General features: G+C 37.2%; 1 protein-coding gene across 1 annotated transcript; it reads left to right on the forward strand.

The window, feature by feature from the left end:
- On the forward strand, positions 1–27,412 carry CAMSAP1 (calmodulin regulated spectrin associated protein 1; the record flags this gene model as incomplete). The annotated part of the gene is made up of 19 exons (XM_082492758.1): positions 1–163; positions 10,067–10,329; positions 10,521–10,682; positions 11,471–11,551; positions 12,541–12,573; positions 14,669–14,728; positions 16,086–16,227; positions 17,199–17,338; positions 17,442–17,553; positions 17,984–18,152; positions 18,870–18,964; positions 19,933–20,017; positions 20,384–22,820; positions 23,386–23,522; positions 23,613–23,821; positions 23,905–24,007; positions 24,405–24,520; positions 24,769–24,887; positions 25,237–27,412. The coding sequence occupies 19 exons, from the start codon at positions 1–3 to the stop codon at positions 25,537–25,539; spliced, it is 4,929 nt and encodes a 1,642-aa protein (XP_082348884.1). The 3' UTR covers positions 25,540–27,412.
- Positions 27,413–27,679: the final 267 nt, after the last annotated feature.

A 27,679-nucleotide genomic window follows, 5' to 3' on the forward strand; every position in this document is an offset into this window, starting at 1 on the left:
ATGGTGGATGTTGATGTTTGTGCGGGTGGAGATAGTACCAGAAGAAAAATGGATGCCCTGACAGATAGTGCAGTTGAGATTGTCCCTTTGGAGCTCTACGATTCAGCCAGAGCAAAAATAGCTGCTAATCTACAATGGATCTGTGCTAAGGCCTACGGAATAGGTAAGATTGCTTTTATCAGGAAGTCATTCTTGGTTTTGTTCTTGCTTTTTCTGTCGCCCCTGCCATTCCAGCAGTGGTAAAATTGGGCTTAAATCACCTTTGTTTTAAATATCAATAATGAGACAGTCTGTTTTCTTGTAATATTGTATGTTTCCTGATAGCTTCGACAGGAATAATGGAACTATACGAGATGCCCTGAATCAGCAGATCTAATTGTGAACGCTTACAGATTGTGCTTGTGAAGAAGGCATACCTCAAAGTGTTTTAATCCTCATTTTAGCTAAGTAGACTTTCCTCCACAGCAGTATATCCCTGTTTGCAGGCCCCGAGTCCCTCCAGGCTGTGAAGGCTTTAGCGTGCTTCCTTGTCTAGTCATCTTGGCCAACAGATGCTAGGACCTTCATGCCCTTTGTATTCTCAGTTAGGACTTTTTTTAAATTTTTTTTTGTCAGATTATGGTTTTGGTTTCAAAATGAACTAAAAGTAATCCATTTATGACCAGCAACATTCTTTACATAAAAGAAATGTTGAATGAACTGGTACAGTTTGTCTGTGTTCTGTCACATTGAACAGCAAGTTATAGGTGATAGAAGAGTTCTTCTTTCCCATATGTTGTCATAAACCTTTACAGTCAAACATGGAAAAATAAAGATTCTTGGAGTATCACTTGTACAGTATGTTCCTGACATCTATTGAAATTTGCTTTTTTGTTTTGAACTAGATCTCTCTTTCTGTTCTGAATTACTGTTACTAGGCACATCTTAAGTTTAAGTAGCTTCATTATGAAGAAATATGATGGAATACTTGTGGTTTTTTTTTTTTTTATCCAGAATAAAATATATAATAAAAACACATACAGAATCTTGTTTTGGAAAATGAGGTAGCCCTGTTAATCTAAGTCTAATTCGCCAAACTCATAATATGCTTAATGGATTAGCACTAGCTTACTTTGTGACAAGGCTGAAGAAAAGCAGTCCATTCCTGCAGTTAAATGTTAATCTTTGTTGGGATATTTTTCTAAATTATTTTTCTTATTTAGTATTTCCAGATCTGTCAGTGTTCTCATCATCTTAATAGTTGTGGGGGAAACAGAAAATCATGGGTTTATAATGTTTAATATTAGTGAACGTTTTTCATTACAAGACACAAAAAAAAAAAACCATTTATCAGATGATGTTTAAAAAAGTGGGAATTTTGGGAGGGTGTCAGTAAAACATTGATAACTTAAAAGAACATTCCTCATGTAAAAATATTTCAGTTGCTGGAATTGTTTGTAATGCTTCCTGAAGAGTTTTTAGTGATCAGAGATAAAATGGGTATTCCAGACATGGAGATGCACTATTTATATTATGACTTTGTTTCGAAAGAAAGCTAATCCTAAATTAGAATTGACTGGCATGGCTCCTGTGCTGCAGAGAAGCTTTATGGCCTCATGTTTCTTGGTAGTGTCATCTGGGGCTCCAGAACTCAGGGTTGTGTCTATACATCTTTGACCAGGTAGCTGGTTAACAGCAGGTCTCTTTATGCACTTGACAGTGTGGACTTACGTTGAGTAAGTATTTGGTTTTCTTTTGACTAAAAATTTTGGAAAAGAAACCCACCTTTCATAGTGACGATGATGGGAACTCCAGCATAGAGAAGGCTGTAGCGGCATTTGCTGTTTTTTCTGCTTGTATTTAGACTTGTTCAGATTACATTTTAATAGAAGTTAAATGCCATGAACAGTAGGAAAAAATATTTTTGCTGGAGCTTTTGGTGTTGCGTTGTTGGTCAGCTGCAGTGTGTAAGTTTTTCTCTGTGTGTGTATCTTTGCAGGACAGTGGCCCATGGAAATTTAGTTTGCTTTTTGAAATGGCTCCTGCAAAGCGTTGTCACACAGTAACCGTTACTTCTGGAATAGCATTGCAAAATACTTAGAAAACCTTTTTCAAACCCATCTCTCTATGAATTAAAGAGGCTTATAAATTTCTATGTGATTATAATTTTGAATAATATTTGAACTTAATACATTACTTGTCGTCTCTCAGGGTTTTCTTTCTGTATTAAGATATTGGATGTCGTTCAGTGGATCTTGGGCAGCTACCAAGCAATTGTGAATTTGTTATATAAAATCTCACGAGGCAGATGGAAGTTGGGGGGGGTGTTGTTTTGTTATTTTAGACTTAGTTCTGGTCAATTTGGTGGAAAAAAAAATTGCTTCTCTTTATAATATTAAAACACTGTCTTGTGTTCTAAAGTAATTCTTATCTAATAGGGTTTCCATAACTGCTTCGAAGTAGCTAAGTAAAGAATGTTTTTCTGAAATGTTAGATTTGGAATTGACATGTATGAATAGACATAATTTTGTGCCTTAATCTTTCAAATGCTGGTGCATATCCTGGATTTAATTTTCATCTGAATAAGGCTAAGCTCATGCCGAAGTGTGGGAATGGTCACAAACAGGAATTTGATTCTAGTGTAGACTGTTACTAAAACTCATTCATTGCTGCGGGTTTTACCTGAAACTATATTTTCTATTTACTATTACAGGATATTTGAATTCTCCACATCTAAGCTGGCATTTAAGTAGGAAAATTCTTTATCCTTTCATTTTTTTCGCAAGTACAAATTACTGAGAGCATGCATGACACACAATTTGAAGTTGAAGTCCTAGTTTGGGCAGTGTTTCGTTTGATGATGCATTCCTCCTTTTTTCCCTTCTGGCCACAAAAAGAGAATTTTGGTAGCCAAACAGCTGAGCGCAGCTACGTTGTCTCTTCAACACAAATATCGCTAGAGAGACAGCCCCTTTCCTTGCATAGGAGTTGGGCTGAATGGTTTGTTTCTGGAAGCTCGTAGCTCCTCCTGTCTGTGGTGGCTGCCTGGTTGTCACAGATGGACTCCAGAGGGAGGTCTTACAACTGTTTGTCCAAATTCCGGAAGGCAGAGGGGGAGGATGTTGTGAAGGAAAGCGTTTCTCCATTCAGTGTCATCCGTCTCCCAAATGAATCTGGGAGTACTGTCATGGATCACTCTGAAAGTCTCTGCACAAACATCAGGAAACCCTCTATACACTTGAGAGATTATAAAGTCCCTTTAGCTGAGACAGTAGTTTGAGGGGATGGAATTTGATTAGAACAGAATTATCTTTCTCATCAGCAAACTTTGATTAGAACCAAATGTGCACTTTAAGGAATTCTACTGGCAGTGTGAAAACACAATTCATAACATTTAAGTGGCCGAGGAGCAAGGGTGCCGCTGAGTTTGTGGAACTTTGATTCACAGGAGGCGAGTGTGGGAGGTTTAGAGAGGCTTGGCAAGCTGTCCGTGGGAGAGATCCCTTCTTCGCAGTCGGTGGAATGAACCAGATTGCCAGGCAGTAACGGAGCCATGCGCTGCTCGAGGCTGAGCAGAGGGAAGGGGACCCGGTCCTTCAGCGCCACTGTCCCCTCGGGCTCTGAGCAGCAGCAGTCAGAATGAACACAACTAGTACATTTTCATTTGGTACAACTTGGGAAAATAGACAATGACAATGAAAAATTTTGATTTCTCAGCAGGTTTAATTAGTGCAGCCTTCATTTATGTGTAGAAATTATGTTTTCCATCATCACGGTTATAATGTTAAAATTTAGAAAATGGAGTATATAAAAGTTTTTCAGAGTTGCAGCTTGCTGCGAGCAAGTGGGTTGTTTGCAGCCCTTTCAATAACAAATGTTGCTTCTTTAAAACAGTTTGTAAAATTCAGATTTTTCAAGATGAGCTTGTGGGTTTTACTTATTTATTAGGGCTGGGTGGGAGCTTTACATATTTTCCAGACTTAGTGCTAACATTAGCCTGAGACCTTTGGCAAGATAGAGGCAGGAGAGCCAAGCACTAATGTAATGCATTGGAGGGGAAATCCAAGTTGTGGCTTTTTTTGGTCTTTGAAATACTTAATACTTACCTGTTAAATAAGGTTTTATAGTACCGTAATAGCTACCTGCAGTTACTGGTTGGTAGAGGCAGTGTGAGCATGTTTCCTCGGCTAAATTGCCTAAATCCCTGGGTTCCTTGCTTATATTCCTTATCAGCTTTCTTCTCAGGTCTATAATAAAAATATTTTTAAGAAAGCTGTTGTGTTTTGCAAATATTCAATAGTTAAACATTTGTTTCTTTAGTAATGCCTGTTTCATAAACACTGAATATTACTTGTGAAGTTTACAGAGGTGAAGGATTCCATAATTATTGTTTTGTCTCTTCTGCTTCATCCAGGCTTGTGGCTTTATGCTTGATCAAAAGATATGATAATGAGAGTGCGGTCACTCTCACCAGCAGTGTACAAAGTCTTTAGCGTGTTTTTTTCCTGCCCGTTGTATGTAAATTTCCATGCATAATATTATAGATCACTTATGGAGTTTATAATACAGTTCTGTAAGGAGAACCAACAAAAAATGTTTTTATTAAAATGCGGTGGTCTTAGCTGCTGAGAACGTGTAGCTTCTGCTCATGATCTGCAGCTTAGAGAACATCCATACAGTACTAAATAATTCTGGGAATAGATACTGATACTAATGAAATCCTACTCAGAATTTGAGTAAGCTTCGTTCTGTTTACCATGATGCTTTGGCTCTCTTTCCGTGTGAAACCAGTTCTTTGTGCTTCTGGAGGTAAAATAAGATCTGGGGTGTACCCACTTCTGGTTAAAGCAATAAGTCAGGTTTGTTCAGATTGCCCTATTTTTCTTTATCAAATAATAATTAGGTAGTCATCTTTGAACAGGTTTTTTTAAGTGATATGATAAAGAAATGGTCTCTACCCTAAAGCGAGGAGAGGAGAGTCTGGCAGTGATTGTCTCTCTGGTGGTTGTTAAAGTGAAGATATTTTTGTAATCTTGTAAACTATGTTGTACACAATGATTTATACTCAGAACTGACACTTTTTTGAGAGTTTAGAACTCATTGATATGATGGAACAGACTGAAAGAATTGCTTCATGAGAAATTATGATAGTTTATTTTTGAGTCCTCTATCTCTCAGAAAAATAACTGGTAGAGGTATCTCTCCATTGGGCTCAGCGAGGCAAGAACACGTAAGAATTTATGCTGCTGACACTTGAAAGAAGTATGTTATTACTTTTGGTTTTATAAGTGTGAGAAACAGCAAAAATGAGCATTTCTGCTCTATAATAAGCTGACTGCATGCAACTAAGTAGCACTGTAGAAAATGTACATAAAATCCATGTGGGAAAGAGATCCGGTCAACTCTGATATTGAGCGTAGTGTGGTAAATTCTTTGACAGTGCTTGATAGAAAACTTAGGACAAACTGAATTAACGGTGTGTACCTTCACAGATGTGATTATCAGGTTACGTGCCGTTGTTTTTAAGTGACTATAAAAACACTGGTAGTTTTTAAGCTTTAGGTCTTTTGAACACCTCAGTTTGTCTAAAACTGGCAACTGTAAAGCTTGCATTGAACTTGATGCTAACACTTTCCTGGGGTAACAACTCAGAAAGCACATTAGGGAAAACGGAAGGTGCTTGCAAGCTTTTCAATAACGTGCAATAGTAACATGAAAGTGAGTTCCTTTTGGAATTAAGATGTTATTGGAGGCCTTTTTATAAGCAAAAAAAAAAAAAAGGACATGGTTTATTTGGTTTTGGTTTGCTTTTGCGTGATTTGTTAAACTGCTTAGGCAGAAATTTTTGTAGCTATAGCTTAGAAGTTAATTTCTCAGAAGTTAATTTTTCATGTTGATTTTTTTTTTTTCCCCAAATTCCAGAGCATAAATTTGTAAAAATACAAGTTTTAATGAACGGAAATGTTCTAACATCAAAGTTCAGTTATAGGTCATGAAAGTAAGGTGTAGAAAAAGATGCTTATAGAAACTGGGACTTGGAAAGGCTGGGACGAAGACTCCAAAAAGAGCATTGACACATTCTGTATGTAATGAGGCAAGCAAAAAGCATATGACACGTTTGGAGTTTCCCAGATCCATAAAAACTGGGGAGAAAAGCTATCTGTAATACCAGTGGCTGCTTGTATATCCATAGTGTGTAATTTAAATTAGCATTGGATTAACTCTGATGGTGTATAATTGTTCTAAAATTGAAAATGTATTTCTGAGATTTTTGGCAATGTGGGAATTTTGACATTTTTCAGTGGGTTTTGGAGAACGAGCAGTCCTGGGTGCTGCAAGTGGTTTGTGTGGCATTATGCTGCAGACTGAGTAATTGTATAGGTCTCTTAGGTTGTACTTTCAGATGCAGCTTTCAAATATGGAAGATATCTCAGGATTAGAGCACTTCTTGTGTCTGTGGCTGTCTAGGAAGGCTGTGTTGCCCTGTTTGAGATGATTGCATTATGTACCGGACTTCTACAACTATGGTATCTGGAAGATTCTCAACTCAGAGTTACATACTTGTATAGCATCCTTTTTGCATTACATTTTTTCCTGACATTTATTTCTCATTTATTTGTGCCTGCCATGTGGATAGTACAATTACGTCCAGTATAAAATAAATTTGAATTAAATAATAAAGTTAATATTGCAGCTCTTGAGCCTTGATGTGGTTTTTATATCTTGATATTTCTGTGAGCCTTTAGTGAGGACATCAAATTAGTTACAAAACTGTTCCTTTCTGTCACAGGCAAGTTTAGCTGACAGAAGGGTTGTAGGCACTGTGCAGAAAGTGAAACTGGGTAAGTGTTTACAGTGAAATAAGTTGCAGGTTTGGGAGGATTAATGTTTATGAGTAACTTTGTATGATAGTATTCAAATTATTGATCCTGGTACCAGAAGTTATTCCCCCCCTCCATATCTTTAATTCTGGTCAATCCAAATCCATTCAGTCCTTAGGCAACTATATGGACATCAGGAGCATGAAGTTAGAGGGTTCTTCAATATAGAAGAAAAAGATTTCAGGTCTCTTGAATGTTCAGACTAAAGAATAGTAGCCAAGATACAAGTTGTGTGTGCTTTTTTTATATATATATTGATTTCTGTGACATGGAACCTCATGACTAAGAACATTTATTGCTAGAAAAGGCTTTTAAAAATCATTAAAATGATGCTAGTTTAAATAAAAAATTAACATGGGAGGTCTTAACTGCCCCTGTCATGCAGGAAGCTGAGCATCATGTTCCAACAGTCGCTTCTGTTCCAATAATTTGTGTAAAGACCCCCAATGCAATAGATTGTATCCCTTGTGGGTATGTTAGTGTTGAAAAGAATGCTTTTTGGTTTCTGTAGTTAGTCTATAAAACGATCGCAGCCTGCCTTGTGGAAGGGGACGTGGAGAAACCCCGCAGTGCGCTGTGTGCTGAGGCGGTGCTTTGCCCGGGGAGCAGCCCGGCTGCGGGGGGACATTCAGCGTTCTTTGTCCAGCCATTCCCACAGCGTGGTTTCAGACGGTCTCCTGGGTTACCCAGCTCTGCGGGGGTCTGTGGAGCTGGTGGAGGACAGATGTTCATAGTAAAACCCTCGTCTAAGAACTTCAGATTTCAGACGTTCTGAATTTGCATTTTTTTTAGTTTTGTTTTAAAAAAGCCTTCAAAACTTGGAGTGGTGCTAATGCTCTTACCAGAAATGTACTTCTTCACAGATATTTTATGAGCTGGTACTCTATTATTTCTTTTCACAAATAATTTTAGGAAAAGGCAATGTATCTTTGATTGTTAAAGGTGTAGATGCTTATAATGGAGCTAAAATTATGTGAGCCAATTTACATATTGATTTTTGGATCTTTCCCCAGTCTTTAGAAATGGAAGCTCTAGTTCTCCTTCTGGAAATGGCAATGACCATTAAATGGAATTAGCTTTCAACAGCCTTTGATTTTAGGTCAGGTTGACTAATATTAAGAAGATTAAAAATATTTGAACTTATTATCTGTTTCACTAAAAATGGACACCCACGTTAGCAAATGCTACTTCTGTAGTGCTGGGGGGAGGGGTTATTGTGTCTCTTCCAACCATCTTCAGTATGTAGTCTGTACATCACAGCATTCAATGTCATATAAAGAAAAAACAGTGATATTAATTTTTAAGAACTTCAAAACACTTTCCATTTTGAAAAACAGGGGCAGTACTGTATGACTAACTGAGTAGCTGTTCGAGCTGTTGCAACAACTCTGGTTTACTACATATTTTTATTTAAGTGAGATGTAAGTCTGGCTCATGTAATTGATAACATTCTGTCTCAGTTTCTCTTCTTCATGAACATTAAGTGCTCTGCAGTATACAAATACTGTGCGTCTTATTTTGCAGTTCAAAGATATGCTATGGGTGGGAGTTTTTTTGAATGGGGAAATATAATTATTCTGGAAATGAGCTGAATGAAAAGTAAATATGCTGCCAAATTAATAATTCTTTTAACTGTAGATGTACGTATTTAGAATGAACTGTTGAAGTGGCTTCGGGGGAAGATCTTCAGAGTGACTGGATAGCATAAGATAGAATTTTATGTTTGAAAATTGTGAAATGTCAGGCTTCTATTAAGACAATATACTTGAGGCTAAAAAGTATTTTTCCTGGAGTTGAAGACTCTCATTATTATTGCTAGGCTATCGTAAATATCAATAGCTTCTAGTCTGATTACTGAATATGAGAAAAGGTGTTTATTTGGGGATATATCTGTTTTTAACTTGTTTTATGTCTTTTCAATAATATCAAGAAACTATTGCTTACAACAGCATTTCCTTCCACTTTCAACTGCTGTAATCAGTTGACATTTGCTTTGTGTCATGGTGTTACAACCGTTGATGCTGGCAGTACTTCAGCTAGCAACGGGTGGATTTGAAATGTCCTAGACATGGTTAGGGTCATCAGAGTATTTGTTCTTGTTAGTGCCTTTCTTTCCTGCCGGCTGTGAAGCCGTGCTGATTCGCAGGAAAAGTAGAAGTCTTTATGAGGGTTGGAAACTGGTGGGGAAGAAGTGGTGTGCGAGGATGAAGTCTTCCGTATTGTTAATTTTAACTTGCATGTGAATTACTACACTCAGGATCTGTGTTCAGTTTGATGAAATAAGGCAACTTGCAGAACTGTGCCATTCCAAAAGAAGTTAATTTTAGACTTGGTTTCAAATTCATTTTGAATCCAAATCCAAGTGGAGTTGGTTTTGCTTTATGGGCTTTTGTTTTTATTGAAAGGCTGAGAAGCTGCAATAGTTTACTTCAATACTCTTGTCTTCGACAACACAGTCAGCTCACTGGAGACTCAATTGTTTTGCAAAGCGTTTGTAAAATACTCGAGGTTTTAGTCAAATATTTTGGTCTTTCTCTGAACTTTGGCAGTTTAGAACCAAGAAGTACATGGCTCAGTTTTCTTTTTCAATTTGAGAATGTTCGGCTGGCCTCTCTTAGTGACTGGGCGTTGCAGTTATTTAATTGCTGTGCACAGATGTTTTTGGATATTGCTTGCAGTAGACATAAATTTTGCTTTGAAGATATATATACTTGGTCATCTGATACACAGAGCATTTTAGCCTGTGATCTAAGTAAATGATTTTTATTTCAAAATAAAATTAAAATACTAATAATATGCACTAATCAGTAGAGGTGATAGCATATCATTCTGATTAAGGTGAGTCTTATTGAAGGAAACAGAGAAGCGTAGAGGACAGTGGGACTTTTGTCCATGTTGAGGCACTTTCTTGAAGGGGACTCTAGTATCTTTTGAGCTAATTGGTATTGTATAGGATTTGTACTGAAGTACATATTTGGCAGGAGCCAATTATATATACTTTACTTAATTAAGCACAAAGACCTATTGAAAACCATTTGCGGTATGAAACTGCAGACTTAATTACATTCAGTATTTTTTGTGCTTGATTTTTTTTGTTGTTGTTCCTTCATATGCTGTCTGTGAATTAAAGTAAAAATGTTTACGTCTGTTTATAACTGTTGCCACTTACTGGCGCCGCTTGTTGAAACTTTTCTTCGCTGTTTCAGATAATGTCCCTGAGGAGCTGAAGGACCCATTTTACATAGATCAATATGAACAAGAACATATTAAGCCACCCGTCATCAAGCTGCTGCTCTCCAGCGAGCTGTACTGCCGCGTCTGTAGTCTCATCCTGAAGGGGGATCAGGTGGCTGCTCTGCAGGGACACCAGTCGGTGATCCAGGCTCTGTCTCGAAAAGGGATTTACGTCATGGAGAGTGATGATACACCTGTGTCTGAATCTGATCTGGGCTGTGCACCAATCAAAATGGTTAGCTTAATTAAATCCACCTAATGATCTTCTTTTTATTTAACGCTATTTAAAATAGTTAATGGAATGAAGAGCTGTTAATTTCTAGGTCACTAACCTCAGGAATTTTTCATTTTAAATACAGTTAGAATGTATAAGTGTTTTTTTTTCTTAAAGGATTTTATTTTTCAATACTCATTATTTTCTTTTAGAGTTCTCATATGGCGATGATCGATGCTCTTATGATGGCCTATACTGTAGAAATGATCAGCATTGAAAAGGTGGTTGCTAGCGTCAAGCGTTTCTCTACATTCAGTGCCTCAAAAGAACTACCCTATGATTTGGAGGATGCGATGGTTTTCTGGATTAACAAGGTAAAATTTACTTTGAGAAAAGCGTGCCTTTTTCTTATTGTCACTTTTCAGATTTTTAAAAAGGTTCTGATGAGTGTCTTCCTTTTACCTGTGCATTTTTATCATCTTTTCCTCTTCAGATGAAGAGAACTGCTTTAATTACTGTGTTGTTACTTGTTACCTCAAGTCCAATGGAGGTTGGGTATAATATCCTCCTAATAAAGGTTGTTAATAATGATATTTGATTCCCTTATTACTGAAAGGTATTCTAATTTCATCTTCTTGCTTGGCTTCCCAAGGTTTCCATATGCATTGGGTAAGAGAATCAGACAAGCAGTTTATTTTTCTTAGGGATGCTGTAATAAAGCTGGTAAATTTTTCAAGGCAAATTTTAAAATAAAGAAGATAATTAAGAACTAAATTAGGAAAACTGTGGAAATTGGGTTCTTTATTTTCAGGCAAACTGCTGTGAGGGCGGTGGGGTTGTTTTTTTTTAGGTGAATCATTGTTTCGTGCTCAATAACAGGATAGACTTAATTCTGACTAGCTTGAATGCAGTTAACAAATACTGAAACTTTTCAAAGGGTAGCGTTTAAGTTACTGAAACCCTTTCGAGTGACAACAGAGTCGCATTCCAAAAAGAACGTCTCCCTTGTTGTGGTTATAGCTACTGCTGCTAAGATAGTTCTTGAAAACTGTTATAACACGTTATTCTGTGACCATTAAGTAAGGGGAGAAAGAAGAAAACTTACCTTGTGGAAACATATCGAGATGTATTTTAATATCTTTTCTATGCTATGCCCTTTTAGGTGAACCTTAAAATGAGAGAGATAACAGAGAAAGAGATTAAATTAAAGCAGCAACTGATGGAAAGTCCAGGACACCAAAAGGTAAAACAAATTTGTCTTCACTTGTGATTTTTTTATATTGATGATTAATGGATTTAAATATAAACATCTTGGTATTTTCGTTGTCAGAGAAATGTGAGGCATCCAGTCCTCAAAACTCCTGAGATTTTGTGCATGCAATTTTTTGTGTCTTACCATCAGCGCCCTTCCTTACCTTTCAAGCCCACTGGTATCTTCTGACTTGCCTTTAAGTTTCAGTTGGACTAAAATAACTAGTTTCAACTTAAAATAACTTGTATCAACTTTGTGTGGGTAAATATGACTCAACTTTCACAGCACAAAATATATATTATATATTTTGAAAGCTCTTGGGGCATATTCATTTTGCATGGGTTAATTATCTGATGTATATTCAGAGGCTTATTCAAGTTCTATCTAGTAAGCATACTCTTGGCATTCAAATGTTATATGTGTGTGTTTGTAGTTTTTTCCATCTTTTTCCCTTGAAATTATATCACAATGCACTAACATTGCAAAATATAGTACACTTTCATTTCTGGAGAATGTAAAATAGATCTTTCTCAAACATAATGTACATCAGCTACCTGAGCTCCCAATTTATGATTTGATGAAGCCATAAGAAAAAATATGTTCTTTCCTCAAATTGGCATTGCTGTGCAAAGGGGATAAAAGTGTGACATATGAACAAGGCACAGTTGTTTAACTTTCATGGTAGTGGCAAAGGTTTTTTATGTGCTTTTTATATAAAATAATATGCTTCAATGATAAGGGGCTAAAGAGCTGTTTAATTTACAAGTTGATGTGTGGTCTGAAGGATCCCTTTAACTATTTGACTCTGTATTGACTTTTGGGTCTCATTTTAATATTTTTAAATCTAAATTTCTAGGGTACAACCCCTCTAAAATATGAAAGTGTTTATTGCTGAAGTGCATTTAAGTATTACTGCTTTTAACTTGCATTGCTGATGTTCCTTTCCTATTCCTACGCTCCTTTCCTTGCTTCCTGAGCAGTCTCCTTCCAAATGGTATTGGAAATTAGTACCTGTAAGTGAACTACTTTTACACCAGTTGTCATCCACAAAATCATGGCTTTTTAAATTTCTTCAGAGTGTTTGCTTCCATTACAATGCTTCTTAGATGGTCTTTGGAAAAAAAACCAAAACCAACACAAAACCACACCTGTGTAAGCTTTTGGGTCATCAGGCTTAGTTTTCATTACATGATTTTTGCATACTGTACAGCATATAGCATAATCACTTTACAGCATTTCAAAATTATTTCCACAGTGCAGGAGTGAGGGATATGGAGTAGCAGCAAAAACCCTAGAAAATTAACAACAGTTGAAATGGTTGCGTTTACTATTTTTGTTGTAAGTAGGCAATTGATCACAGCACTAAGGTGATATAAAAGCTGGTCGGTTTAAATGGTTGCTTAATCTTTGAATCCGTAGTTAAGATACCCAGATGTTTGCAGTAAGTCATTAAATAGGCACAAGAGCGGTGCAAGAGCATTGCTATTGCACAGGTTTGTAAATCTGTCAAAACCAGAACACCGTTATTCATTGAGATGGGGTTAGAAGATTTGGCAAACCAGTTTGCACCCATTAGGACAGTTGCTGGAATTGTATGCTAAATTACTGAGACTGAAGCTGGCATAGTGGGAGGAAGGACAGTTTACGTGTCAGAACAAAATACTTATTTTCTTTATGGTGAAGTGTGAAAACGGTGTATCAATTCCACTATATACAAAAAAATGATAAAATTGTGCTTCTAGTATACAAGCCTGCTTTTGTTTGGTAGAGTTTCCTGGTTTTATTTCAACTTGCAGAGATTTTGTTGTTGTTGTTGTTTTGCTTTCCTTAGCCTTGATACAGTTTCTTCAGGATTTGGTGGTTTTAATTTTCTCTCTGGGAAGATGAGAGCTGTTGTCTCGGTTGCAAATTCCAAAGAGCACAGTGCACTTGGAAAAGGCAGGCGTGATCGGGCAGTCACCTGTACACAGTCTCTCTGCTTGCACAGAGAGCTCAGTCCCACTCATAGTCCTTTATTTGTTTGAACCAAACATATGGACCACAGGAAAAACTTTGAATATCCAAAATAAAGGAAATTCAGATGGGGACCTGCAGGCTGATAAAATCTGTGACTCAGCCCTGTCTTCCAGCCTCATTTAATGACCTGTGCCAGTATATAATGAAGTATTGACGTGGTGCTTATCGCTTACATTCTAGTGTGTTTAAAGGTCGCATCTGTATTTGAGGCATATGTTTGATAGCCTTTTGAGGAAGCTGAGCAGGTTTATGTTTTGTTTAAAGAGACAGCTGGGTGACAGTAGAAGAAAGTACAGGAATGGAATTGACTTGCAGGATGTCGTTGAGCAAGTTGGTGGTAAAGGAAGGAGAAAATAGAGGTTATCCCACTGCTAGTCCAGTACCACTTAGATTATACTGGTTTACTGACAGATTTTGCAGTCTCCATAGTAGTTGTCACACTGTATCGGTTCTGTATTTCTTTTTTCTTTTGTGTTTTTTTTTTTTTTTTTAAATATATAGAGTTATCTCTATATCAGTAGCACCCATTTCTGCACTATAATGCATACAAATGTCATTCATTTTATGTACGGGGGGGGGAACAAACAACAAAATTCTACTTAGAATATAAGAAAAAATTCAGAATTTTCAGTATTAAAGACTGGCATAGTTAAGAGAATAATAATTGAGCAAAAGATAAGGAATTAAATTAAGTCCATAAAAAACCTCCTTGATGATAAGTTTGTGGTTTTTCACCAATATTAAAATAAACAAGGGATTCTTAGAGATTTTAGTTCTCAGTATTGACTGTAGTTGGCTTAAATTCCATTTAAGCCTATTGGAAAGGAAATACTTGTATCTACTTTACATACAGGAGGAATTAAAGTTTAAAAAAGAAATTTCTGAAGTTTGTCTTTAATGTGTTTAGTTCAACTAAGTGGGTAAATTATGAACCTTTTAAGCTAACCAGTTCACCTTAGTGTGTATACTTATTTTACCAGACTTAACGACCGCATTTGCAGTGCATAATGGATGTTGCATAATGGATGCATTTCATTTGTTTCTTGTTTGAATAATCACCGTCGTATGTCTCACTATTTCTTTTTGTGTAAGCCTGATCTGATGCATGCCATATCACACTGCATGCTGGAACCAGTGGAATATGCTCGTGTGGTACAGTATGATTCACATTCCATTACATATTTGCGGAGCGCTGCAGGCTGGGGAAAAAATAATTTGCACCTGGTAAAAGGACAGGAAGAATAGCATTAGCATATAGGCATAGCTTTTAGTTACTTGCCTTTGCCAGAGAAACTTAACATAGCAGTTTTATATTTGTGCAAAATAAATAAATGAAACGGGTTCTTATCACTCTGGTTGTAAGTGATCTTCATTCCATTGGACAGATTTTTTTTCTCAGCCTGTGCCATCCTAAATTGACACGTATGAGTATGTCTGTGTTCACGTAGAACGCTTTCCCAGGTTGTCTTGGAAAATGTATGATACCATTGCTAAAATCCAACTTTCCTCTGATGATTGAATGCATTCTCTGTATATCTGCATGTCAGGCCAGCACACCAGTCGATAGTTTGCTAGATGCTAAGTGATAGTAATGCGCTAAAGTGTCGAAGGAACCTTGCTCCAACACTGAAAGGGATTTCTGCTGGGCTCTGCACTGCATTGTTCTTTTGCTTGCCCAGTCGCTTTGCTGCTCAAACTTAGGTACAGCCTTCTAAGCTAGCTAGCATGCGGATGCTTAGTAAATATCAACACGAAAACTTTTCTTGTGAAAACTGCAAGAAACAATGCCAAGAATTGTTCTTTCATTGACTGGCTTTAGCTACTCTTCAGCTACGCTCCAAATTGCGTGAGGGCTAAGGGGTGATTTGCAGAAGAGTTTGATACTGATCTCTGGTGAAATCAAGGAGAGTTTTGCCGTTGATTTGAAAGGCCTACTTGCTCCTCTTGCTGACCGTTTTTTGGAAGAGGCCATGTTTTTTTCTTTTGCCCGACATTAGTATTGTATACTTGCCAAACATACAACGTTCTGAATCTCTCTGAGAGAACTTTGCTGTCTGCGGACATGATGGCAAGTCTGTGGATGTAGGTAATGTATGAGAAATCGGTAGCTCGTGTGAATTATTTTTTTTTTTCTGTGTTTTGTTTTGTTTTTCCCAAGCTTTAAGTGTTTTCTTGTAGTTACCTGTGTCTCTTTCTTTGGATCTGCATTCATGCATCTGTGTGGAAGGATTTTGACTTCAATTGCTTGTAATAAGTTAAAATGTGTGAATGAAGCTAGGAATTCAGCAGCACGGATTGCTTCCAGGTATGAGGAGAATGATTAAAAGGGAAGCACCGTATTCTTCAGAATTGGCTTCCATTGAGAGAAAAGTATAACCTTGTAAATTTTTTTGACTCAGAGCAGAATGCTATAAAGGATCCACCGTAAAGAGTTTTCAGTGCTTAACAAAAATTCCTCCTTTTTTTTCTTTTTGTTAGCATCATGTGAACCCTTGTTTTCTGTTGTTAGGTGCGTTACCGAAGAGACCATCTTTCAAGCAGGCAATTACCTTACTTTCCTTTGCTTGAAGATTTGATGAAGGATGGTAGCGATGGTGCTGCTCTTCTAGCTGTGATACACTATTATTGTCCAGAGCAAATGAAACTAGATGGTATGTAAAACAGGTTTCTAAAAAAAAAAAAATATTCTTCAATCTTTGAAAGTTGAACTAGAAATACATTATCAAATAAAAATGCAACACATTAATAGGTAGAGTGCTACAGGCAGTTAGAGTCAGAACGCGTATGGAATCTGCATCGGTGTGTTTATAAAGTATCTTTGATTTTGTTTTTTTTACTTGCTGTATTTTGAAGGCTCTGGTATGTATATTATGAGCTACAAAATAATCCTTTCTTTTATAGATCTAGACGATATGGCTTTCGTTGCTCAAATAACTGAGCTTGGTTTTAATAGACCATAGAAAAGGAAAAAACGTCCACTACTGTTAGCTGATAATTTTCATGTTCTTCTGTAGGAGGACATAATTTGACATTTTAAAATCTAGACTTTAAAATAGTTTCTCCCACTCTTCAGGGATTATCACTGTTCAGCATTGCAAACATGACTTCTCTTTCCCAGAAAATGTTTTTCCTAATAATTCAATGTCCTTGTTGCATTTAACTTCTACAAATCAACATTTTGTATTGGTTTTTAAATTCTCAGATATGTTGTACCTTGCAGAGCTCCTGAATGTTTTCAGAAGGAACCAGCACTGTGAATCCTAGGAGTAACCTTTTATTATTTGCAAATCACAATGTCTGTTTTTAATTGCTTTTGTATTTTGTCACTATGTGTGTTCTTTGTAGCCTGCTTAACTTTTCTGTTGCTGTGATAGGCTGAATCCTATATGGATTCTAAAATTAATACAAAATTGATACTCTTTTATCTGTGTTTTTCTTCCTTCTTTTCCTATCTCTCTGGTATTTAACAGGTAGAGAAATGTCACTGGTAGCCAATAAATATTAAGTGATGGTGTGTAAGCAGTCTGTGAAGTTCCTGTATGTAGTGTTTCTGTTAGTTGTGGATGGAACGTTAATACAGTTGAATAGTGTCACAAGTTACTCATCTTTCTCATCTTTCTAGATATTTGTCTGAAGGAGGTAACATCGATTGCAGACAGCCTCTATAATATTCAACTTTTGAGAGAATTCTCAAATGAATATCTAAACAAATGTTTTTACCTCACATTGGAGGACATGTTATATGCTCCTTTGGTTTTAAAGGTAAGAAATGTAATGAAGGTTAAATTTTTAAATAAAATTGGGGGTAAATCATAAGTGTTGTGTTATTGTGAGGTGTGGTTTTTTTTCTTTTTTCCCATTTTAGCCTAATGTCATGGTATTCATTGCGGAACTCTTCTGGTGGTTTGAGAATGTCAAACCAGACTTTGTACAACCAAGAGATATTCAGGAAATAAAAGATGGTAAGTTTTTAACTTGTGATAATTATTAGTGTGATTTAAAAATAAATAAATAAATATTACATTACAATGAAACTGTTGCTCAGAGGTGTTTCCTTTAGAGTTTTTTTTCTACCCAAAATTTCTGCTTGCTGGGGATCTTTGGACGCAGTAAAAATGGAAGGAGCGTTCGTTAGTCATAGGTCCACTTGAGTTCTAATTTTTTGAATGAGATAAGTAATTGTTTCCCTGACACCACTAATTATTTACTTGTAGCTTTCTTTCCATTAAGGTCACCATAAGATACATATTTTAAATAAAGACTTGTATGTAAGGTTTCATTTTAGTGTTGTGTCATAAAGTTTTCATTCTAATGTACTGCAATCTGAGAACTTCCTCTCCTGTCTTGTTATTTCGATGGCTAGTATAAGTTGTGTTAATGTTCTAAATACACGCACAGTTAAAACAGTGTTGCAGCAGAAGAGCAGTCGTCCACCTGTTCCTATTTCCAATGCAACTAAGCGGAGTTTCATGGCTAGCCCTGCTAGTACGAGTCCAGCAGACTTGCAGCCCTCGGCTCAGACAGGCCCCGAAGCTTGCAGTAGATACTACCTGCACCCGGAGGAGCCTGACTATCTGTAAGTCTGTTTTTATGTTGTTTAGACTAATCTTCAATTTATACTTGCGTTTGCATAATCTAGGAATTTCTGCTGCTAACTGTTCTGATTTTGCTACAAACAGTGAATTTGAGTTGCGTGCAGTCAGTCTCTAAAATATTCTCGATTCTCAAGTTCAAAGAAACACTTTGCACTGTTATGTTTGATCTTTGCTTGGCAAATGCCAATAAACCCCACCAGTAAATGTCACCCTGGCATGACAGAAGAAGTTGGTCTTAACTTCTATTTTGAAACAAATGTGAAATGTGAAAACTGTCTGAGCAGCTCATCTTTACTAGCCATATTCTATAAATGGTGAGATGAAAACAAACCTAAGTAGGATCTAATGCACAAGAAGGTTAATGACAGGGTTTTTCAGTTGACCTAAGTTTAATGGCAGCCAATTAAGTTATTTCAGCCTTTACTTTGTCTCTAATGTACTATTTACGTAAGCTACATTTTAAATGTGCTGTATTTAGAAACAGTTTGATTTCAGGTACTGGGTTTACTTTTGTATTGTTACATGGGAAAACTTTTTCTTCTCTTTTAAGTAACTTCTTTAACATTAAGGTTAATGATATATTATTGTGTTTTAAAGAGGACAGGAGTAACTATTATCAGTGTAACTTCACAACTATATAATCTGTCTTATAGAAATAAAAATTCTGGTAGTAATGAATTTTTACTTTTCTAAATTAGTGGCAAAGGAGGAAGCCCTGCCTTTAGCCCTTCCCATCCACTGCTCCCTTTGAGGCAAAAGCAACAAAAATCTTTACAGGGAGAAGACAGCCCTGGTAAGTCTGTCTTGAATTTGCATTTCAACAGGCAATGACCACCAGTGTCAGTACAGCAATGAATAAAGGTATAAGTTCATATATGTGAATGATCTAAAATTGAATTCAACTGTGGTCAGCCAAGTGCTAAGCGTGTTTAGTTTGAGTAAATCATCTTTGTTTGCATTAAATGACTTAAAAGATCTTTTAAGAAAGCTGCTGGATTTTAAATTTTTTTTTCTCTCCCAAGTGAACTTGTTTCTCAGAATCTCAAGGGCAAGAAATTAAGACTAATAATGTCAACTCTGTGAAAAGAAAGGGAAAGCTACTTCTCAAATGTTCCTAAGACTAGCAAAAGTCTTGGGAAGTAAGATTGTCATCCAGAGTGACAAATTCACTCTAGTACTTGACATATTTTGCCTAAACATTTTTTTAATTACTGAAAACGTAGGTTTTATACTTACGCAGCAATACTCAGAATTTCTTTTCTTTTATCAGCTAAGGTATCAACCAAACATTCCAACTGCTTAGGCAGTGAGGACTCTCCCCTCTCCCCTCTCCCCTCTCCCCTCTCCCCTCTCCCCTCTCCCCTCTCCCCTCTCCCCTCTCCCCTCTCCCCTCTCCCCTCTCCCCTCTCCCCTCTCCCCTCTCCCCTCTCCCCTCTCCCCTCTCCCCTCTCCCCTCTCCCCTCTCCCCTCTCCCCTTTCCCCTTTTTTTTTTTTTTTTTAAGGTTGTGGAGGCTGATGGAGAAAGCAAAATGAACACTGTCATGTTTGGAAATGCAGAAGTCAGATATGCATATGGGGTCACTTTTCATTGTAATTTTTTCAGGCTTTGATTGTCAGTCTGTCTTTTGTTAATATTTCAGCAAATGTATTTTCTGCTGCCATCTCTTGGTGAAAGAGTTTATTATGTTTGCTGTGAAGTAAATTAAAAGTGCTAATTTAAAGACCACTTCTAAACCATTAACAATTTCAAAAATATTTCAGGTCATCGGCATCGTTCCAATTCTCTGACCCGTGTTGATGGGCAGCCACGAGGTTCAGTTCTTGCGTGGCCAGAGAGGAAACCCAGGTAACGGATGCATTTAAGTATTACAGTACTCTTTAAGGAAAGGATAGTGGGACAACTTCATTGTAGTAAGGTGGTATCGCTTCCTTAGAACTGGACCGAGAGTCATTTAATTTTTTTTTTCTTCTCATGTACATTTCCAGAGGTGACTGATTTTAGGGTTGCAATTGAAAATACTTTAAACATTTTTAGTAAGCACTGTTGAAAATTTACATATCTGAAGTTGCTATTTAGTATTGCTGGTTATTTTTGATACAGCATGTGTTTTTCAAATGGAGCAAAAAATTTTAGCTGTCTGTCACAGTCCGTAGTTCAACAGATTGTAACTTTTTGTGCTTAAGCGTCAGTAGACTGTTCTTGTCTTTCTAGGCCTCTGTCTCAGCCCACACCATTTGCTCTTCATCATTCTGCCAGCAGTGATGTGGACCCTGGGTCTGGCGATAGCATTAGTCTGGCTAGATCGATCAGCAAAGACAGTCTTGCTTCAAACATTGTTAATGTAACTCCAAAAAATCAGCCCCATCCTCCGTCAATGAAAACTAACGGGAAGAGCTTGCTGAACAATGTTGAAATTGAGGATGAAGATGAAGAACTTATCGCAATAATCAGATCTGAAGAAAGGCCAAACCGTGGTGATCTTGAATTGCAGAATGCATCAGCCAGGGTGCCCAGCATAGTTGCAACTGCATGGTCTCCAAAAACAAATAGCGAGACTTCAGAAAGCAAACCAGACAGTTTTTATTTGGAGCCTTTAATGCCTGCTATTCTAAAACCAGCAAAGGAAAAACAGATAATCAATAAAGAGGATGAATGTGGGGAGGGGAAACAAAGGAGTTTTATAACAAAGAGATTAAATGAAGGACACTTGCCTTTGATCCGCAAGAAAACAAATAGCAGTCATGGTGAGCATGAACTCAATAGGACTTTTACTCCAATTTCTAGTTCTGATTTCACTCCAGTTGCAGATCCTAGTACTGCAGATTCGATGGCACTGGTGGAGACAGGTTTAGAAGCTTCCAGACCTTTGGCTAGTAGCAGTTTAGATCCTTCCACTCAGGAGCTATCTGCTGGAGGATTTTTTCTTCATGCTGCTAAATCTGATGATGACATAGCAAGTAAAGTCAATGTGAGTTATGTGAAAAGTCTCAATTCGCATGTTCCAGATACTACGTGGACTATGTTGAGGCAGGACTCTGATTCAGACCTCTTAGACATAGAAGACACTGAACAGGATTTGGTAGTCATAGATGACCATCCTATAGTTGCTAAATACATTGGCGAGGAAGAATCTGCAAAGTTGCAAGAAGATATGAAGGTAAAAGAACATGAAGATAAGGATGACGCTAGTGGACGTTCCAGCCCATGTTTGAGTACAATTTCTCAAGTTAGCAGTGTGTCTGTGACTAGTGGGAGTGTCCGAATGACCAATTTCGCAGAACGAAAGCTTCAGAGACTTAATAGCTATGAAACAAAGTCCAGCACAAGCAGTTCCCAGAAGACTACACCAGACGGATCAGAAAGCTGCCCAGCACCAATGACCACATGGAAACAAAAGCGAGAACAAAGCCCCAATAGACAAAATAAAGATAATGTTAATCTTTTAGCTTCTGAATTGGTACAGCTTCATATGCAGTTGGAAGAGAAACGAAGAGCAATAGAGGCTCAGAAGAAGAAGATGGAAACCTTATCAGCAAGGCAGCGACTAAAATTGGGCAAGGCTGCTTTCCTGCATGTTGTTAAAAAAGGGAAATCTCCTGATGTTCCGCAACCACTTAAACCAGAACATTTTGCAAAAGAATATTCTCGGCACAATGGCGAAGATTTGGATGAAGTTTCTTTGGGCTCCAAGTCTGAGGAGTTTTTTGTGAAAGAAGAGGAGAGAGAAGAAATGCTTAATGATTCGCAAGAAGTAACAAAAGTAAAAATGCAAGAAAGCCTAGCTTTTGCTGAGCAACATAAACCAAAAGACTCCACTGCTATACATGATTTGGAAAAAAGTAAAATTATTTCTGTTGCCCTCCTAGAAGACAATGTTACTGAAGTGGATATAAATGAATGTGATCTTTCTATTGAAAAACTAAATGAAACAATCAGTACACTTCAGCAGGCTATATTAAAGATTTCTCAGCAACAGGAGCTACTTATGAAATCTCCATCAGTGCCATCACCAGGAACCAGAAGTAACTCTCAGGACCAAAAGGTAAAACCACCAATTCATTTTGTTGAGCCCCTATCTCCAACTGGAATGAACAGTCTTCGTAAACCACCTCGATTTGGTCAAGGCAGGAGTCCTCGGTCAGGAAGACCAGCTGATCTGAAAGTCCCTAAAGACAGACAACAAAATTCAGCACGTGTTAAAACCCCAACACCGAGTCTAGAAACCTTACCACATTTAAGACCATTTGCATCCAATAACTTGTCAAAGACACCGACAGAAATCGGCTTGGAAAATAGTCCTGATCATGGAAGTGGTTCTCAAGAAAAGTGTTTCTTTGATACCTATAGACTTCACGATGAGAGCAATCAACGGGCACTTGTTCTCTCCACCTCCAAAGATGCAAATATTATTTCTGAAATGAGCAAAGAAGTGAATAACAGCTTCAAGGAAGCGGGGTTGAATTCTTCTGATGGCTCAGGAAAAGAAAATGTCCCAGTGGATGAGCCACTGAGAAGCAAGGCTAATCTCATTGAAGTAGACTTGTCTGACTTAAAAGCTCCAGATGAAGGAGAACTTGAAAACCAGGATAGCTCTACGGATATAATTAGTGAAGGTGATCAGAAGTCTGGTGTGGGCTTTTTCTTCAAGGTAAATATATTACCTTTGTATATTTGGTTATTGTTACACAATTGCCCAGCATTAGAACTTTTTTTTTTCTGCTTCATTCTTCAGTCTTCTGGTGGAAAGCAGAGTGTTTTGGTTGCAATATTAGGGTTTTCACAAACTGCATTGGAAAAGAATTGCTTGTGGAGAAAAAACTTTTTGACTTAACATGGGAAATCCTGGCCCTTGCTAACTTTACTAGGAAGCAGGACTAACCTTGCTTTTTTTCTCTTTCCCTTTGTTTTTTTTTCTATCTGAGAAACAGACAAAACATACAAACATGTTGTAAATACTTACCACAAAAGAATCACAGAATGCAATGGGAAGGAATTACTGTTTCACAGGCACAATTTCTTATGTTAAATTCTTGAGCAATAAAAAGTTCAATACAGTTCTGATTTATACTCATCAATTCTAAAAACAAAGATTTCCAAAAGTAATAGCTTACATTTTCCTAAAATTTTTCTGGAATCCTCAGCAATCTTGTGATGCCCAGCTTAATATATCTTCTTTTATTCTTTAAAACTTTATGCCTGTATAAATTTTGCAGGATGAACAGAAAGCAGAAGATGAGCTCGCGAAAAAACGTGCAGCGTTCCTTTTAAAACAGCAGCGCAAAGCTGAGGAGGCTCGGATTCGGAAACAGCAGTTGGAGGCTGAAGTTGAACAAAAAAGAGACGAAGCTCGGTAATAACATGTGGAAAAGAATGTTTCTTTTTATCTTTATGGGGAGGGAAATTATTATATGTTGAATATAATGTTGTGTTTGCTTTTCAGTCGCAAAGCTGAGGAGGACCGAATACGGAAAGAAGAGGAGAAGGCTCGACGAGAGCTTATCAAGCAGGAATATCTAAGGAAGAAACAGCAGCAAATTTTGGAGGAGCAAGGGCTCGGAAAGCCCAAATCAAAGCCCAAAAAACCTAGGCCAAAGTCGGTCCATCGCGAAGAATCTTACAGTGATTCAGGCACAAAGTGTTCTTCCACACGTAAGAATTTTTATTTGTACGCTCTCACTGAGTCTGAAAATCTGCTTTAACAAAATGTGTTCGTTTTCTCTTTTATTTTGTAGCTGATAATTTGAGCAGTGCTCAGTCTGGTTCCAGTCTTTCTTTGGCCTCGGCAGCAACAACTGAACCTGAAAGCGTACACTCTGGTGGCACGCCGTCTCAGAGGTAGAGATAAGCCTACTTTTAATTCTTTTATTTTTTTTACTCTGTTATGAAGTAGTGTTGGGATTCATTATTACCTGCTTCAGTTCACTGGCATAGAGGCACAATAGTAATTAGTGAATTCATCTGTTTTATGTGGGTACCAACACTGATGTTCTGTACAAACTTGCAATTTTGTTTTGTTTTCTCCCAAAAGAATAATAGAATTTCGCTTAGATAATCCAGCAGGGAGAATCTGACTGGAGGGGAAATCCAGCAGGGAGAATCTGACTGGAGGGGAAAAGGGTCAATAGCCTGTTCCATTCAGGGCCAGTGATGGGTGAATTTATTTAAGATTAGAGGGGAAAAAAAACAAAACCTTGGCATATTTTTTTTTAATTATTTCTTTTTCCCCCAACAGAGTTGAATCAATGGAGTCCTTACCAATCCTGAGCAGAAATCCTAGCAGAAACACAGAGAGAGATTGGGAGAACGCTTCAACAGCATCTTCTATTGCTTCAGTGGCAGAATACACAGGTAAATATTTTGGTTTAGTTTGAGCTTTTGTTATGAATAACAGGTCATAAAAAGCTGTGGCATATTTGATGTGACACGTTGTTATTTTTGAGAAGTTGTCAGGTGTATTTTGCTCTGTTTTAATAGCTCTGAAAGTAAGTTACTGTAGAAAAATAGTTAAGGTGTTTTTTTTTTCCACTTTGAACGCAAATCTTATTTGCCTTACATTTATGAACATTAACTTTTACTTTTTTTTTTTTTTTCCTTAGGTCCAAAATTATTTAAGGAACCCAGCAGCAAATCAAACAAACCTATTATTCACAATGCTATATCTCATTGCTGTCTTGCTGGAAAAGTGAATGAACCACATAAGAATTCAATATTAGAGGTAAACATTAAAGTACAAAATCATTAATGCACTCACACTAAAACATATCTGTAATGCTCATTTCATAATCCCACTGATGCATTGCAGTGATTGCCATTGCCTAAAATATGCCCGTATTGAGAATCCTTTACTTCCCCTGACTGTACGCACTTGTGGAAAACACAATCCTGTATTAAGAGTTAAACTCGTAAGTTTACAGAAGGACTGCAAAGCACAGTTACTGATTTAGTGTTTCAAAAAACTTTAAACGCTTATTTGGCTATATGCGAAAGCTTAAAGCTTGGCATAATATCAGATTTTTCACTGTGAACGATCTATGTATCTGTTTGTTTGCTTATTTTTAATGCAGGAACTAGAAAAATGTGATGCCAACCACTACATCATTTTGTTCCGTGACGCTGGCTGCCAGTTTAGAGCACTTTATTGCTACTATCCTGACACTGAAGAAATCTACAAGCTGACTGGAACAGGGCCAAAGAGCATCACCAAGAAAATGATTGACAAACTTTATAAGTACAGTTCGGACAGAAAACAGTTTAACGTGATTCCAGCCAAAACCATGTCTGTCAGCGTGGATGCTCTTACTATTCATAACCACTTGTGGCAAGCCAAGCGACCTGCAGTGCCAAAGAAGACTCAGACTCGTAAATGACACTGAGCTCTTGGGGAGAAGATTGCTGAATGGGTTTGCATCGAAAGAAGACATGTTTACCATTTTCCTCCAGTTTGGTATGAGATGTGCAGAACCATAAACATTTTTTAAGAAGCTTCTAAACAGAAACCGTGGATGCAAGTTATTAAGAATGAAGGAACGTTGCCAGTGTTTTTTATGGATAATAAATCTGCTGTTACACCCAATGCTAACTACTGTGGCTTTCAACTGATGAGGGACTGTGCATGTAGCAAGATCTTTAACAAGTGGATTTCCTTTTACTTGAAGCTTTTCATCGGTACAAATTGGGAATAATTTAGTTCTGTTTCCTCTCCGCCTCATTCCCTCCTTTTTCCTGTCATTCTTAAAAGTTGGCAAGCTCTGAACTTCAGTAGAAGGATTGAACAGATCTTGGGTGAAGTGTTTTGGGTTTGGTTTGGTTTTTTAAACAGTCTTTAGGGAAATCTTCCTTTCAGACTTTTTTGAGGAACTGTTTAGTACATCAAATTGTTGTACTGTATCTACTGCCAACGTAAGTCCAACTCTCAGATTTCTGAAAAAAGCCCCAACTTGTGCTGCTCAGAACAGAGTTTACTTGCAGTATCTGTTTAGGATAAGCATTGCAAGGATTGCAAAAGCCAGTCTTTTTTTTTTTTTTAAAAAAAAAAAAAAGGTGTTTGCAAACTTAAAGATTTCTGGAATACAATCATGAAGAGGCATACAGGTGCTACTAGCTGGAATGTGCCTGACTGAAACTTAAGGCAAGCTGAATGGAGCACAGTTATTACTGATTTCAGTTTCAGGTAGTGTCCTAAAGATTTGTTTGCTTTAATAAAGGTGGATTCTGGTAGGTATAGAACATTTCCACTCTGAGCACGCTACTCCTGTACGATGGTGCACTTAATGATCACAAATTTTAATGTTTTTATTACATCATGAAATGTAATTCTACTTTCTTGGTCCTGTCTTTATTCTGAATGAGCAGCATGCTCTAAAATGAGGAGTGTGTTATGTTTTTTATTTTGGGTGATATATTAATATATATTGATTTGTTTTTCTCATTTAAAAGCAATTTTTAAACAGATACATTTGCATTTGTTTCAAAAGCCCAAATAAGTCGAATGGCTTGGATTTCTTTTCATGTTGAAATATTAAATCTTGAGTTATGACCTTAAAAGTCTGTGTGTTTCAGCAGATTAAATTTTTGTCTGTGGTAACAGGGTATATTTGCAGTTCAGTTCCATTTTTTTTTTAATATTCCCATTTCCCACTTTTGGCCCTGGCTAGACTTCCGAGTAGGTTTCTGTAGTTATTGCCTAATTTAATCTGCTAACGTGCGCCCGCTACATCTGGTCTGACACGACTACCTGAGGGTCATGTAGGCTTATAACTTTGGTTTGCACATGTTTACTTTTATTTGAAGTGTTACTTGAATATGTGTCTCTTAAGTGCAAAAGGCACTACACCATCCGAGAGATGAACTGAGCTCTAAAATATAGTACAGTGTAATTATTAAACTTTGAGAATAATGGAAGTGACAAAGAGTTATGTACATAAGGGGAAAATAGGGTACGTAATAAAGAGCTGACTAGATAGAGCAAAGTGAAGGTCTTCCGTTGCGGTCTCTCCGTTTTTTTCCCCTTCCAGTACTCCTTGAGTAGGCTGCTGCAACTTTGTAAATTATGTTAGATAGTTTGCTGCTTGTAAATAATTAAAGGCTTTATGGTTTCTAAAGTGCTAAGTATTAAACACCGTCATGAGTGTAACTTTTGTTACCATGCTTTTCATGCTTGTGCTTTATTTCTCACTGTTTGATATTATATACCATATTTATTTTATGAAACACTGAAATTTAATAAAAATCATTAACTGATTTCCTTTTTATTTCATGTGTACTTTTGTTGTTGTGACACTTCATCCCCTCAAAGAACTAATATGCTTTAAAGATGTGCTATTCTGTGTTTAGTTGTGCTCTTAGAAAGCTTCACCTGTAATTAGCTGTAATAATTTTATGACAAGAGCTTCGTTCTCCTAACCCTGATTGCAATGTGCAAGAATTTGACCAAAAGGCTTTCAGGAAATTGGAAAGTAATTTAACAGTCTCTTTAAGGATTTATTTCATTAGTCTTCAGACTCTTGA

Source organism: Vanellus vanellus (assembly GCF_965231255.1).
Source record: "Vanellus vanellus genome assembly, chromosome: 18".
Taxonomy (NCBI): domain Eukaryota; kingdom Metazoa; phylum Chordata; class Aves; order Charadriiformes; family Charadriidae; genus Vanellus; species Vanellus vanellus.